General features: G+C 43.9%; 1 protein-coding gene across 8 annotated transcripts in view; it reads left to right on the top strand.

The window, feature by feature from the left end:
* Positions 1-14,411, top strand: part of RAPGEF1 (Rap guanine nucleotide exchange factor 1) — an 85,643-nt gene that overhangs the window by 20,256 nt on the left and 50,976 nt on the right. For 7 of the 8 annotated variants that reach the window (XM_063174476.1, XM_063174475.1, XM_063174473.1 and 4 more), the window contains exon 2: positions 12,123-12,262. In XM_063174476.1, the coding sequence (XP_063030546.1) occupies positions 12,123-12,262 (140 nt within the window). Of the gene's footprint in view, positions 1-6,012; positions 6,034-12,122; positions 12,263-14,411 lie in introns of those variants that run through there. The other variant, XM_063174470.1, reaches the window with a different exon arrangement.

Genomic DNA, 14,411 nt, shown 5'->3' with positions numbered 1-14,411 from the left:
TTCCAGGATGGAGAAGCCCTCATTATAAAGTCTGAGCTACAGGGTTTTGTGGTTTTGAAATGTTGCCTGTGTTATCATGATAAATTCTGGTGCGTGTTACAGTTTGAAGCGATTTCCCTAAAAGTAGATTTGTACAATTGCCAGAAAACCAGCTCAGCTCTTCACCTGCTCTGCCAATAAATAGCAAATTTACTTGACTATACTTGAAGAAGTATTTTCTATATATTTTTAAAATCTCTATTTTTATAAGTGATTTGAATCCCTGTTGAAAGTATCTTCTGTGAGGGCCATCTTTCAAAGTTCCCATGTGGGTTCAGTTTCATAATTATGATTGTGACTGCTATATATGGTGTTGTTTTTTTATCAAATAGCAGCAATCAAGCCTTGAGGAGTGTTTTATACCTACAGTGTGTCATATCAGGACAGACATGGAAAAGGTACTAGTTAAAGTCATGCAAAACTGTAGGAGCCTTTTGCAGATGGACTTAATGTTTCAATACATTTTAATCAAGCAGCTTTTCCCAAACAAATGCCTTTTTCAAGATTTGTTTTGAGCCATATTCCAGTTCTGCACTCTTTTCAGTAGATACGTAAGTGGCTCTCAGGTTAATGAGGAATGAGGGCACATTGAGTGTATTCAGACTTCTGGCTGTAGAGTTGCCAAAAATGAAGCAGGAGAGCTCTCTTCCATCTGTCATTCCTCTACAGAAATCAGCAGTTTAGAAGTGGATGTAGCTGAGAGTTTATTTGCTGAGCTTCAGAGTTCATGAGTACACAGAGGAGAAAAAAGGCAAAATTTATGTGTGTGTTTTGGGAGGGAGTTTGCTGTGTAAATTTGTGAACAGGGTAGAAAGGAAAGGGGAGTTTCCTGAAAACATGTGCTAAAATAAATGAAGTCCAAGCACAGATTGCAAATCTTGTGAAGTCGTGCAGGGCGTTGTGGGAGAGTGGTCCTTGTGTGGAGCAGATGTTCATGGAGGTCCTGCAGTCACTGACTGCAGTGTCTGATTCCCCAAAGCCCCTTCCCCACAACACAAGGTTGTTTCCACTGAGCAATAAAAAAAAAAAGATGTTTTTTTACTACACTGACACAAAGCTCAGTGCTAGATTGTTATACTAACGTGATGTTAATAAACGAGGATCATATATATGAAGTCAGTTCTGTGCTTGCAACGTTATAGGTGGTTGTTTTTTAGTTGAAAATGGTTTATAGTGTTTCTTGTTCCTTTTTTGTACTCATTGGCTGGATCCAGGTGAAGACTCAAAATCAATTTGGGGTGAAGCTTTTGCAGGCAGGTTGAGCATTACCAATTGATAATATTGATCCCAAAAGATGTGGGAGGCGTTCACCCTTCTAGTAAACACCACAGGTATTTCTACAAACATCTCCTGATGTCTGTCTGAACCCAGCAGTGTGATATACTGAATGGTACAGAAACCACTGGGTTTTTGCCTGTTTTTCACGGTGAAGGAGCACGAAGTTAATCACAGTGAAGCTTTGACAAGGCACCAGGCTCAGCCTGACCGAGGGGCCATGGAGCAGAGCCGGGCCTGACCCTGCACCACACGGCTCGAGGCCTCGTGGAGCTGAAGTTTCCCGTTACAAACTGGCTGCTGTTTTCCAAACAGACCTCCTAAAGCTCCAAAGTATTGCTCAACAGACCACAAACTGAAATTAGTATTGATTCACCTTTCAGGGCCCACGGCAGGATCGCCACACAGTCGCATGTTGTGCGGCACAGACTTAAATAGCTTTTGGCAGTTCTGGCTTAGCTGTTTTGTCAAAACCAAATTAAATAGAAATACTGTACAAAATTATTTCTTATTTATAGAATCCCAAGGTCTCTCTGCCACAGAATCTGGGCACTGGCTTTTAAAACATGGTTTTTTTTCATGGAGTGGGTCATGGTCTTTCAATGCATTCGTGTGTCTTCCTGGCTGGCTCATGGGCAAGATCTCACTTTTGAAACCTGATGCCATGCCCTGAATGGCATGGGATATGATCAGGAAATGGGCTGTTGGTAAAAACATCACTCAAGTAGCTATTAATTCACTAAGATTTATTCTGTGATAAGAGAATGGTTTCAGCAAGATTGTAAACAGATGCTGAGATAAGGTTCTGCTTTGGTTTTGGTGAAATTCAGCCTGAGCTGGGTTCCCTTTAGCTGTTGGGTTGTTGTATATGAGCATGGAATCTTCTTGAGATTCAGGCCAGCTTCCAGTGTGAGCAAACTGAAAGTTCTTCGAAAAATTGAAACTGATTCTTAGTAGGGCCCCCTATTGGGAATTTCCATTAAAGATGACAGTAACTGTTAAATACAGATAGGGTGATACAAGATATGCCAGCAAAAAGTGATGTGCCAAAGAAATCAGGCTCAGGTATCACCTTGTTAAGTGGGTTTTCAGACTTGTCACTGCATTAGGCTGAGTAATGTTCTGAAGCAGCTGGGGAATAGCTGCTTTTTCTTCAAAATTAAATTAACAAGTGAAATTCTAGTGGCTCTTTCCTGCTACTGAAATCTCAAGTCTTCAGTAGGCTGAGATGAGTTAGAGATGGGATGGATTCCTTCAGACTCCCTTCATGTTGTTGATGATGTTTGGACAAATCTGCTGGGGTTTGCTGCTGCAGAAATTCAGTCTTCTGTATCTTTCAAAGTCAGGATTTGCCAGAAAGAGTGGGGAGAACTACAGGTGTTGGTGTCAGTGTGCCTTTACCTTGAAACCTGTTGTCTGTAGACCGGCAGATTTTAATTCAGTCATGAGGAGATGGCATTAAATAGAAAGCTGCCACAAATAGTTGTTTACTGTTAAAATAACTTTAATGTGCAGCAAAGTGAAAGGCAGACATCCCACTTAGACTCCCCAAGGTGCTTCATGTTTCCTGCCACGGTGGTGTAGGGATGTGCTAATCCTACAGCTAAGGAAGGGAAGAGGGAGCTCCCTCCTGGGCTGCTCAGTTCAATTAGCATCTCAGTTTCCCCTTGCTGGAGGCACTGATGTTCCAAATCATGCTTATAGAAGACTAATATTTTCTCCTGCCCGTAGGCAGGCAATAAAGCTGGTGGTTTGGTTGCAGATCCTATCAGGTACAGAGCAGAGTATGGAATTGAGGATATGGCCTGCAGCTTCTTAACCCTTCGTGGAGCAGCACAACAATAATGTCAGAGCAGCTCCTGACCTGATTACATCAGAAATTTCACACCTGCAGAGCCCTGTATCACTTCACACACACACACTTGTCTGGTGTGTGGAGATAGAACTGCTCCTTTGGGGCAACAGGAGAGCACTACTTCAAAGTTGAGGGATTTGCACAGCCCTCCTGTGATGCCTTGTTTTATTGAGTAAGCAATATTAGGGAAATTTACACTGGTATTGCAGTAGTGCCTCTAGGAGATAGTGCTGGCTTGGTTCCTGAAATTCATTTTTTTTCTCTCTCGTGCAGAGATGTGAGCCCCCAGCATGGTGCACTGGAGTTGTGCAGACATGTTTAATCTCACTGAAGTGAATATCTGCTTTTCAGCATTTGAGCCCTGAGGATACAGTGCTAGTCAGAACAGTGAGAAATGAGGCTCCTGCGTGGAGCAGTTAGCTCATCTTGGGGCATGCATGGAAAAGAGCTTACATCACACTCTCACCTGGACTGCTGCCCTTGGTCTGTGGCACTTGCTAAAGAAGGAAGTAAAACTGAGCATGTTTAAGCAGATGCTTTCCATGTTTTCGTCTTATTTCTTGTGCTCAGCTCGGATGAGTGTGGGTGGTGGCTCTTGGGCAGGGTATAAGGTTCCTCCCAAGCCGACTAGAAAAGAGGGGTTATCTTTGCCATTCATATTGAATGTGCAAAGAGTCTGTAATCAGAGGTCAAAAATAAAGATGACTATAATTAGTAATGTCCAAAGCAACTGGAAATTGTGTCAGGCAGATCTGAGCCAGCTTCTTTCTTTTTTTTTTTTTTTTTCCATTGCCTAATGAATGAGAGCAGAGGTTACTCTCCAAGGATGAAAGAGGGCTGAGTTTTTCCCATTCAGAGCCGGTGCTGTGGGGCAGACAAGAAGCCAAGGCTCCATTTACAACCTTGTTTGTCAGCTGCTGAACCTATGGCCAGGTTGTGAGCAATTAGGCTTTTCCCTAAAGCATCTGAAATAATGCCTTTCTGCTTGGTGTCCTGCCGAGTGCCTGTGACGACACCCTGTCACCTTGGAGATGAATAAACAGCTCCAGCAACATTGGGTTATAATCTTTCAGCTCCCAGTTTCAAAGCTGACCGGCCGCAGGACTGAAACACAACCCCAGCAAAGATTTTTTTTTGGGAAGAACTTAAACATGGTTGAGAAAATGAGAGGAGGGGAGAAGGAGTTGAAGCAGAGCTCAGTGATGAGGGTTTTTGCTTGGCCATGGTGTCAATGAAACAGATGAGCTTTGGCTCCTGCAGCCCGGAGTGACTCAGGTGCTGCGCACGCACTTGTGCCTGCAGGGCTTTATTTTTAGCTGTCTGAATCACTGTCATGACCATGTCCTCCAAAAGCTGCTAGACAAGTGGGGATGCCCACAGACCCCATATTAAGTCATGTTTGGTGAGCAGGGAAATTCAGCAGATTCCCTCCCAAGCGTTGCAATTTCTGTGCTAGGAGCTGTTTGCTGAAGTCATGCAGATGCTATGCCTGGTAGCTGGATTATTTTCTTCATTTAAAACTAAATGTTTAGTTAAGATCCTTGTTGGCTTTCATGGGTAGAACAGGGTGAGCAAGGACCACATTGTTCATGTTGGTGTTGGAGGCTACTTGAGTCTCTTGTTGTTCTAGTGCTGTTGGCACTGGGATAGTTACGAGTCACATTACCAGTGTTGTTGTAATCCCATCAATTCTCTGGGGCTTGCAGGGCTGTGCAAAATCAGTTCTTAGATGGGAAATTACCAGAGACTCGCCAGATGCTGCACAAAGGTTTGCTGGTGATTGCTGGTGTTTCTGCTTGGGGGTTGATATGGCACCAGTCTGCTGGAGCAGCTTTTGATAAACCACAGCAGAAGTCCTGTCTGCTGCTTATCAATAAATTACACTATCTTGTTCAAAAAGAAATCTCAAAGACAGTTTTGGTGTGCTGCAGGAAACTGAACTTGGGTAGCAGTTTTACTTCCTTAAATCTCTCCTTGTTTGATTTATTGTAGCTTTTTGCCTTTTTGTTTTCTTTTTTCTCCCCTATAAATCAGTTGAGCAATACTGCTGCAGTGTTCAGCAGGTAAAGGATTCCTGGTTTATCTGCATACAGGGAGATTTCTCTATTCTGAAATACCAGGCAAAAAGAGGAGTAAAGGGGAATCTGGTCAGCTGCTCTGAACATGCTACTTGATGGTGTGAATCTTCCTTGCAACCTGAAGATTTGCTTCCAGATATGATACTGGAAGAAAAAAGAGCTGTAATGCTAATGCACCATAAAATTAATGTTGTTGACCAACCCAGTCCTTTCAGAGCAGTTGGGAGACGTGGCTGAATTGATAAGTTACCCTCTCTGCCTTCCAATTCCCTTGCAAACACTGCAGGCTCTTTCCACGTGAGGTTGCTGCAGCTGGAGATCCCTCATTCATGGCTGCTTAGGAGGAAAAAAAAAAATCAAAATAAAAATGTGCTCTCTGACAAATAAAAATGTTTTGCTTCCTCTGGAGGCCCCAGAGGGCGGCATAAAAATAATGAAGGCTGTGAGTCAGTGAGCATTGCCTGGCCAGCTGAGAGGGAACTGAGCCTCCCTTTTCCAGAGAAGTTTGTGTGCTGTCATTGCACATCATTAATGCTCACTGGTTTATGCTCATTCACTGTAATGTTGCCAGAAAAGAAAAAGGGCAGTCGGTCTTTCCGCTCCCCAAAGCTGGCTGCTTCCAAGGTGACGTGAGGGTAGAGGAAAAGTTTCTTTAGCACTCGAGAACAATTGTTTGATTCTCAGCTGCCCTTCCTCCATGGTTTTCCTCTAAAACCTGGCGGCTCTCCTAGCAGTTGGATTCCCTGGAGAAGGACTTGGAGCAGCTTACAAACAACTCCACCTAAGGTACAAAGGTTAGGGTGGGCAAACTTCCTCATTGACATTGGACCCTCCCTTTTTTTTTCCTTTCCAGGTCCTCTACCAGGTCTATTTTTTGTTTCTGCTTTAATTCTCTTGCTTCAGTCTCTGGGGATAATGGCAAAGTTGAGGAAAGCAAACTCACAGAGCTGGGAGTAGCAGTTCTGAGGCTTTTGAGCACCCATGATGCAGCAGTGATATGCCAATACATTTAAAAGGGATATTTTAATTCTGTTCTGTCACATTCTGTCTTTTCTGTACTCAGGATCCCAGTTCATACTTTTGGGAACACACAGCATTGCACAAGTGCTGCATATCAGCGTTTTTAGGCTTCTAAACATCCTCAGGACTTCTGGAGAAAGAGGGTGTAAAAAGAAGCTGAAGGCTGTGTGCAGTGTAATGGAAGAGCTGGCAACACACTGCAGGTGTGAAAGGGTGGAGAATTTATCTGGGGTCCTCCTCATCTGTGTCTTCAACCCTCCTTGAAGCCTCGTGCTTGCTCTCCACTTTCACAACTACTCTTTGGCAGGCTCAAACATTTTGTCACAAGACAGGATTATTAGAATTTATTTTTACAAGTGCCCCTGCAGTCGTTTTCTGTTGCCCGCAGCTCGCTGGTGAGCATCACACTGTGCCTCCTGTGCCAGCTCTTCTGCAGAGGAACTCTGCTCAAAGGCTTGGATTTTCTGTCAGTCACTGATTTTAATATTTACATTACAAGAGAGCACAAAAGCTTTAGCCAGTGCACAGTCCCCCAGATCTGTGAGCGTGCAGGTATGTAACAGATACAGCCCTTGGCCTGAGGGTGGGAGGAAGATGTTGGGAATTGTAGTAATATTTATATACAATCTGGGAAGGCGTTTGCTTTGCAGAATGTTTTGTGATTATTGTGGTAAGCTCTCATGTGCCTGTCTGCCCATCCTGAATCACCTGTTTTCCTGTGTTTCTGAGAGCAGAATTGCATCCTGAGTAGCCCCAAAGCCTCTCGCTGGGTGCTGCATCGCAGCACAGACATCCTCAGCAGAAAGGTCGTTTTGAACTCTGCCTCGTTATTTTTGCTTTTTGCTTCAGAACCCTTAAAGTCCCTGTCAGCTAGGGTTTAGCTGAAGCCTTGCAACTTGCCTTTTGTCTTCTCAAGTGATGGAGCTGAGCCCAAGGGAACAAATGCCATTTTAATGGGCATCGTTGTGTAACTCATTACATAAGTCACTGCTGCCTTCAAAGGACTCGTGGCAAAAGTGGCAGGAGCAGTTGATTAAAAATGTGCACAATAGCTTCATTATGACATGGGGAGAGATGTCCCCTGTTATTTTTAATCTGATAGCTTTAAAATATGTGCATCCAGCAGAGACCTAAATGGCCTTTGAAAAAGGAACCATTTGTGGAATAAGGTTTTTAGACTCCACTTCGTTTTTTCTAACAAGCTGCAAGAGTCAGGACAAACTGGAAAATGAACTATAACCCTTTTTAAGGTTGTGTCCCCTCTAAAGCTGCAGGGTTTTGGTGTCTGAACACACAGAGGGTGAGAGAAGATGGAAGGCTTAGTTTTTCAGGTGAAGGAAAGAAAAGGTACTGTATTCTGAAGTTTGTGGGGTTTTGATTAAAAATAAGTCTATTTTCAATTAGTTTTATATGATCCAGGCACTACACAGGTTGAGAAGCTTGTCCCAGCTGCTGGAGCCTCCCTGCCATGGAATAGTAGTGACAAAAACAGGACCAGGAGGTGCAGAAGCAGGCAGGGCATTATTTCCCATTCTTTCTGAAGCTCCCCTGTGCTGGTACAGGAGGCTGGAGAGTGGGACCCAGCAGATGGAAACTCTGCTGTGACTGAGCTCTGTAAAAGGCTGAACTTTCACTTTGACTTTAAAGCTTTGCTTCTGGCTTAGCTTGGTGGAATTCACCAGCCTATGTGTGTTTTTGACTTATCCTGGCCTTCATTTGAACCCAAGTGGAGAGTAACCATTTGACTATGGCAGAGGTGGATGTTGGGCTTTGACTTGCAGGCTTTCTCCTAAGCAGCCTTAGTTCCTTCTCCCACAAGCACATAAGCTGATTTATCTGCCTCCCCTTTTAATCCACTGTTGTTTTCAACCTGCAGTTGTTTTCTCACCAGGTTTGGCTTTCTGTTGGCGGACTGGAGCAGCAATTGCTGGAGTTGGGGGGCTGGTGGGGCATCGGTGGCTCCTGGTTGACCGTGGTCTCCTCAGCCATGGTCTGCCTGGTCCAGGAGCTGCGGGGACCCTGAGAACCCCTCTGGGCACAGCTGGCAGCAGGGCTGGTTGGAGCAGGAGTGTCAGAGCAGCTCTGTGGTGCTGTGTGTGTGTGGTCAGAGCCCAGACACACGCCTGGAGCTGAGCAGGGCCGTGACTCAACAGCTGGAGCACGTTCAGCAGCAGGAGCCTCACTGACAGGGGATGGAATTAGCTGTGAAACCAGTGATGTAGTGAAGCTTCCAGGCAGAAATCAAGAAACTCAGATCTATAATAAAGTCATTTTGAAGGGCTTTTTTTTTTTTTTTCCAGCAGGAAAGAGCATCCAGACAGATGAAATATGAGGGGATGGAAAGTCAGTGGTTCCTTTGAGACAGAAATACTTTGATACAACTTTTTCCCCCTTCCAGTTGAAATAACTTCATTGAGTTTATTACCCTGACTTTTCCCATTCATCTCACAAATATTTGGACACATCATAGAAGTAAGTGTAGGGTACCCTCCTCCTGCACACCAGAGAGGAAAAAGCCAGTGCTGAGGCTCCAGCTAAACACTGCTGGCTATTCATCAACAAGAGGCAAGGGTAATATGATAGAATAATTTCCAGTGGGCAAACTCCCAAGCTAAGAACAATCTCAATGCTGCATTAAGGGGTTTGGTTACTGTAGATAGGCAGGAAGGAGCAGAGGGACAGAAGTGGTTTGAGCCACTGCATGGCTCTGTTTTCTGCCTTGGTGTATGTTATCAAATTATTTAATCTATAAAGGCATGCTGTGCTGTTTGAATTTTTTAACTGGACATGTAGGCTATTTCAATTAGGATATTGTATAAAAAAGTTACTTTTTCAAGGCAGACCAGTGCTGTGGTAACCAGTCTAGGAACTTACTCAGCTGTGCCCTTTGGAGGAGAATTTCAGGCTTCATCTGTAAAAGCTTAGGTCCCTTACACCTGTGAGCTGGAATCCCTCCCTGCTCAAGTGTCACTTCTCTTTTATACCACTTCATCCAGATTCATTACACAGCAAATTCTGTTTATAAAGCTTGAATGATGTATCAGCTTGCAAACTGTAAAGCCCAGTGTGCCGAATAATTCTGTTGGCATTCACTGAACATAATCACAGGACCTCCAGAGCTTGATCCCTGAACACGGGGAGAGGCTGAGGGCCTGCAAAATGATGGAGATGCTGCACCAGAGTCACTGACTCACCCTGTGCTCTGCTTAGACAAGTTGCTTCACCTCTGTGCCTGCTTCCCATCTGCAGAGTGAGGTTAAGGCCTGACTGTTTAAGGATGAAAAGGATGTGTTTGTAATGTGCTTGGAACAAGAAAAGCGCTATTTTAAGTGCTAAGTGTAATTGAGTGTGAGAGAATATTGGTTTGTGACTCATTTGTTTAACTGCAAATGCATCAGAAACTTGTGAGCAGATGAGAGCTGGAAAGTGCTTGGTGTAGACAGAAAGCCATGGCAGTAAAAAGCTGCATTAATTTGCGATCTTCAAAGCAGGACTTAGCAGGGCTGTTCAGACTATAACGTTTATTATTTTTGCAAATGTCAGCTGGTTTACTTCAGTACTATTTTAAGCAGTTCCCATTCTGCTCCAGCCACTTGCTTCTGTCCTTGCTCTGTGTGTCTGTCTCCCCTCAGAGTGTGGCACACTAATGATTTGGTGTTTGCTGTGACCAAAGGATAAAAAGAGCAAAGGAGCAGTGGTTGGCTGCTGGTGGTGGTGAAGAGGATGTGCTGTCAGCAGAAAAGGAGCTTTCTCTGGTGGCATCTCCTTTTTGAGGGTCCTGACCACCCAGACATGGTGATTCAGCCATTCACGTGCTTGCCCCAGGAAAGTGTGTAGAGATGTCTGGTGGCAAGGAGAAAAGGAAATGGTAATCTTTAGAAATCTTTTTCCCTTCCAAATATCTTGTCCCTACAACTCAAAATATCAGCATAGGTGACCAAGGGTTTTGCAGGCATTGAGTGTTGTCTTACTGAAACCAGCAGTTTGGATCTCACTGCAGCCTGTGGAGGAGCCAGACACAATTTGTTGCTGTCACCACTACTTCCCTGCAGATCAATTATTGTAATTGTTTGCCAGTTCTCAAAAAAATTAATTCAGAGCCGTGACTTTTCATGGCAAGTGTGTGTATGCGTGCAAATATGGAAATTCTCAGATGGTGTATGGAATAAATACAGATTATTTAATGAGGAGGAGCTCAAGAGTGTTATCACAGCAGCCAGGAACTCTCTTCAGTGGTGACCTTCAGCACCCTGTGGAGACGGAGAGGTTTTAAAGGTTTGGAGATCCTCTTGTGGATGTAAAGCACTGACGTAAATTGTTGCTAAGTTGGGGTGCCAGCTGCTGCAAGTGATTCTTCAGAGGCCAACTGATACGCCTGGATTTATCTGCAGTGGCCAAGGTTTTAGTGCCTCCCTCCTCAGAGCACTAAACAGGACTTTAGGACACAAAGAGAACCTTAGGAAAACATTCACTCCTGTAAGTGGAGAACAGCTCTGCAGCCAGACTAGATTAGGACGGGTGCTCACACAGCTCCCGTTTGTAGGATGCAAAATCCTGGTCTGGAGGACATCCCCAACCAGAGCGCTGTGTGCTCACAGAGGGTCAGAACATGCTACAGGAAACCAGGTTCAAAGGGAGCCAGGTTTCTTTCCTTGGTCTGTGGTTAGGTGGTTTCTGAGTGCCAGCAAGAGCACTTGCTCTGTGGTATTTAGCTGCTGGTTGCTAGATTTGACTCAGCAGCCTTTGCTGTTTGCAGCCTGCATGCTGACGAGGTGCTGCAGTGCTGCATGCATGGGGCTGTCCTCTGCACTCAGTACAGCCAGTGCAGCTAATGCTCAAATAATCTAAAAGAAAAATTAAACACTCAGCAAAACTGTGTGCTTTTCTTCATAATGTAGTTAGAGACAAGTTGGGTAACTTCTGCTGAATTATCTGGGTCACTAGAGAGCAACTCAGACCTTCATTTATTAAAGTGCTCTTCGCTCAAAATACTTTCTAAATTGCACTCTACAAGGCAGATTAGTTTTTAGTTTTTAGCTTAGTTTTATTTAGCTTCATGGTTAAACAGATAAAAGTGTATTTCAATGATAAGTCTGCATATGGCATGATTGCAAACCTTTAAGACTTCTTTTAGGTATTCAAAAAACAATGAAAATACAATTTCTAAAAGGGCTGAGCACTTCTGCAGTTCAGTTCCTTGAAGGATGCCCCAGTATTAGGTATCAAAGAGGTTCCTCCATTTTTTCTGGTACAGTGGAAGTGAAATCCATTGCAGATGACAAGGGCTGGCAATTTTGTTCACATTATCCATGGGGCCACATTCAAAATTGATGCTGCAGAGTGGGTAGAGATCAGCATCCCGGGCAGGGCATGACCTGGGACTGTGTTCAGCCAGGTCCCAGTAGCAGGCAGAGCCCTGCACTGACCCACAGCCAAGGGCTCTGCTCTGCCAGGGGCTGTGAAGGAGTCACTTCATCCCCTGGGCTCGCTGCTCATCTGCCAGAGAGGCACGATGATTGCCTGCTTTGTAAAGTACTTCAGGACCTTCTGGAGATAAGTGCTTTAAGAGGGGTGTTTTCCCTCTTCCCTCCAAGGCACAGAGCTGTAGCAGTCCCTCTGTCCCTGCCTCCAAGGGAAAGCAGGAAATGATGTTGATATTGTGGTTGAGGAAAGCAGGAAATTATGGTGGTGTTGTGGTTTGAAACATAATATAGAGCAGCAGTTTGTTAATTTTCTTTATTGTGTTCTACTCAATAAATTTACATGGTGCAAGTGTCTTCCAGATAATGCTGTAACACATCCCTGGTTTCATCATATTTGCCCTAATCCAGAAATGCTTTTCTGTGTCTTTCTAGATTCTGAGCGTTCCCATCTCTCCTCGTTCACCATGAAGTTGAAGGGCAAGTTTCATTCACCAAAAATAAAGAGAACACCCTCAAAGAAAGGAAAGCAAGTCGACCTGACAGTGAAAACACCAGAGAAGTCAGTGAACAAAGTAAGCAAAGGCCATGTTCTGTTATCCTGATGGGTTCTTGCTTTCTGGTACTCAGTCTATCATAATCTGGCGTGTGAATTTGTCCTGTGCATAATTCTGCAGCTCAGGGATCCTCAGGGTCATTTTATGGTTACCTATAAACAGCCCTGTGTAGTATTAAATCAAGGCATGTGCTTCACTTTGCAGAGCACGATGAGACCTCCTTCCACAAGCATTTAAATATCTCATTATGGAACGCGGTGTATGGGCTGACACATCCTCCCCACATGCACACCCTGTGGGTTGTGCTTCCAAAGAGCTGCCTGGTTTGGGGTGTGATCCTCTGAAAAACCCCAGACCCAGGCAAGCACATCCTTGAAGCTGCTCCAAAGATGTGCTCAATCCCTGGTGACACCAGCAGGGAGAGTCCCACAGAGGTGTTGGAGCAGCTGCTGATCCAGCACAACGTTCCCCAGACCAAATGTACTCCGGGTCCTCTGAGCAATGAGGTCACAAACTGATCTGTGTTATCTCCTCTCCTGTTGTGACCAGATTATGTAGCTGGAGACTTTCTCTGTGACAGCACTGTTGCAGTCAGTTTTCAAGTACAAATTGAAGCCAGAAGTTAAGAACAGTTGAGGTTGTTTAGGATAATTAAATATCATTCTCAGCTGTTAAGTCTCATCCAGTACTCAGTGCCAGACATGCAGAATTTTTCAGATTATCTCTGCTGGGAGTTGTTGTGGAGGTACTGAGAACAGCCAGCAAGATAAAGTTTTGTTAGGTTTTATGACTTGCTCAACACCCAGAGAAGTCTCTGCAGCCTTCCTCACCCTATTCTGCCCCATCAGATGAAAGATGATGAGGGATTTTTCCCCAGGAGACTGTGGAATTGCTTTCTAGGGAGCCAAACACCTTGCATTGCTGAGTGCTATTTAAAAATAAAACTAAAAAACCCCAAGACAACCCTGAGAGTACTCCTTGAAGGCTTTTAATTCCAATGATGTTTCAGGATGGTATCTTGAGATAATTTAGCAGCCTTCCTTTAAATTGATGTGTGACCACATTAAATACATTAGAAAATGAAGAGCCCTTTTCAAAATGTGGTCTATAGCAAATGCATGTTAATAATAGATGAAGTTTTTGCTTTTCTATTTTTCCCCTAAAAACAGTGCAAGAGGATTTACTAATAAGCCATGCTGGACATTAAAATAATTTTTTATGTACAGATTGGGATTTTTTAGTTGGAAAACAAAACACTTGAAATATTTTTTAATTACTGTACATGATTATTTAAACTACATTAATCTTTATACTGAGAAATATTGTTGATTTCTGGTTCATTCCTTACCTATTTTAATAGCTACTGCCCAACTAATCAATCAGTTGGATGTAGTCAGCTCATTAGCTTTAGGGGAGAGAGTGGGGAAGAGGATGGGCCTGGATTGTTGCCAGTTTTTCTCACTGGAACACAGACATCAGTTGACAAACGGGAGCTCTTCTGTCAGAAGGCTCACTTGATAAACCAAATATCATCCTTTTCTCCCTCTTAAGTACTCAAGATGCTATTTTTGTGCTCTTGAAGTAGATAATCACTGTAGAGCAGAAATAGCAATACTAAAAATTAATGTAAAATCACGATGTGTAAGCTGAAGGATATGCTCAGCTCATGCCAACATCATCATCTCCTCTTCCCCTTTATATCTGGATGGGGACAACATTGGAGATGTTCTTTTCTTTTTAGAACCTCCTTTTGTCCCCTGAACTTTGTGATTCTTGTCCTGTTGTAGGAACAGGAGTGTCCTTCAGTGCTATATACAGACTTATGATAGGTTTTACACTGCCAAAATGTAAGGAAAAAAAGGATGATTCCAGCTTTTGTAATTGGGTGTATTCTGTACAGCTCACTGTGACCCTTTCTGGGTCAGCTGTGTCTCATACATGATGCATTTGCAATTTGATTATTAAGGGAAAATTTCAGAAATCATCCAGAAATATCTATATGTGTCAGGCAGGGATTTAGAGGAGATGCTGTTTTGCCTGGGTTGTAACTTTTTCCCATTTAATGTCCCAAAGAGAAATGGGAGGCTGCCCCATCCCTGGGAGTGTTCAGGGCAGGTTGGACAGACCTGGGGCAGTCTGCTCTGGTGGAAGCTGTGGCAGGGGTGGA

This window comes from Melospiza melodia, chromosome 22 (assembly GCF_035770615.1).
Source record: "Melospiza melodia melodia isolate bMelMel2 chromosome 22, bMelMel2.pri, whole genome shotgun sequence".
Classification (NCBI taxonomy): domain Eukaryota; kingdom Metazoa; phylum Chordata; class Aves; order Passeriformes; family Passerellidae; genus Melospiza; species Melospiza melodia.
The sequence above is the reverse complement of the archived record's forward strand: the minus strand, read 5'-3'. Positions and strand labels throughout refer to the sequence as shown.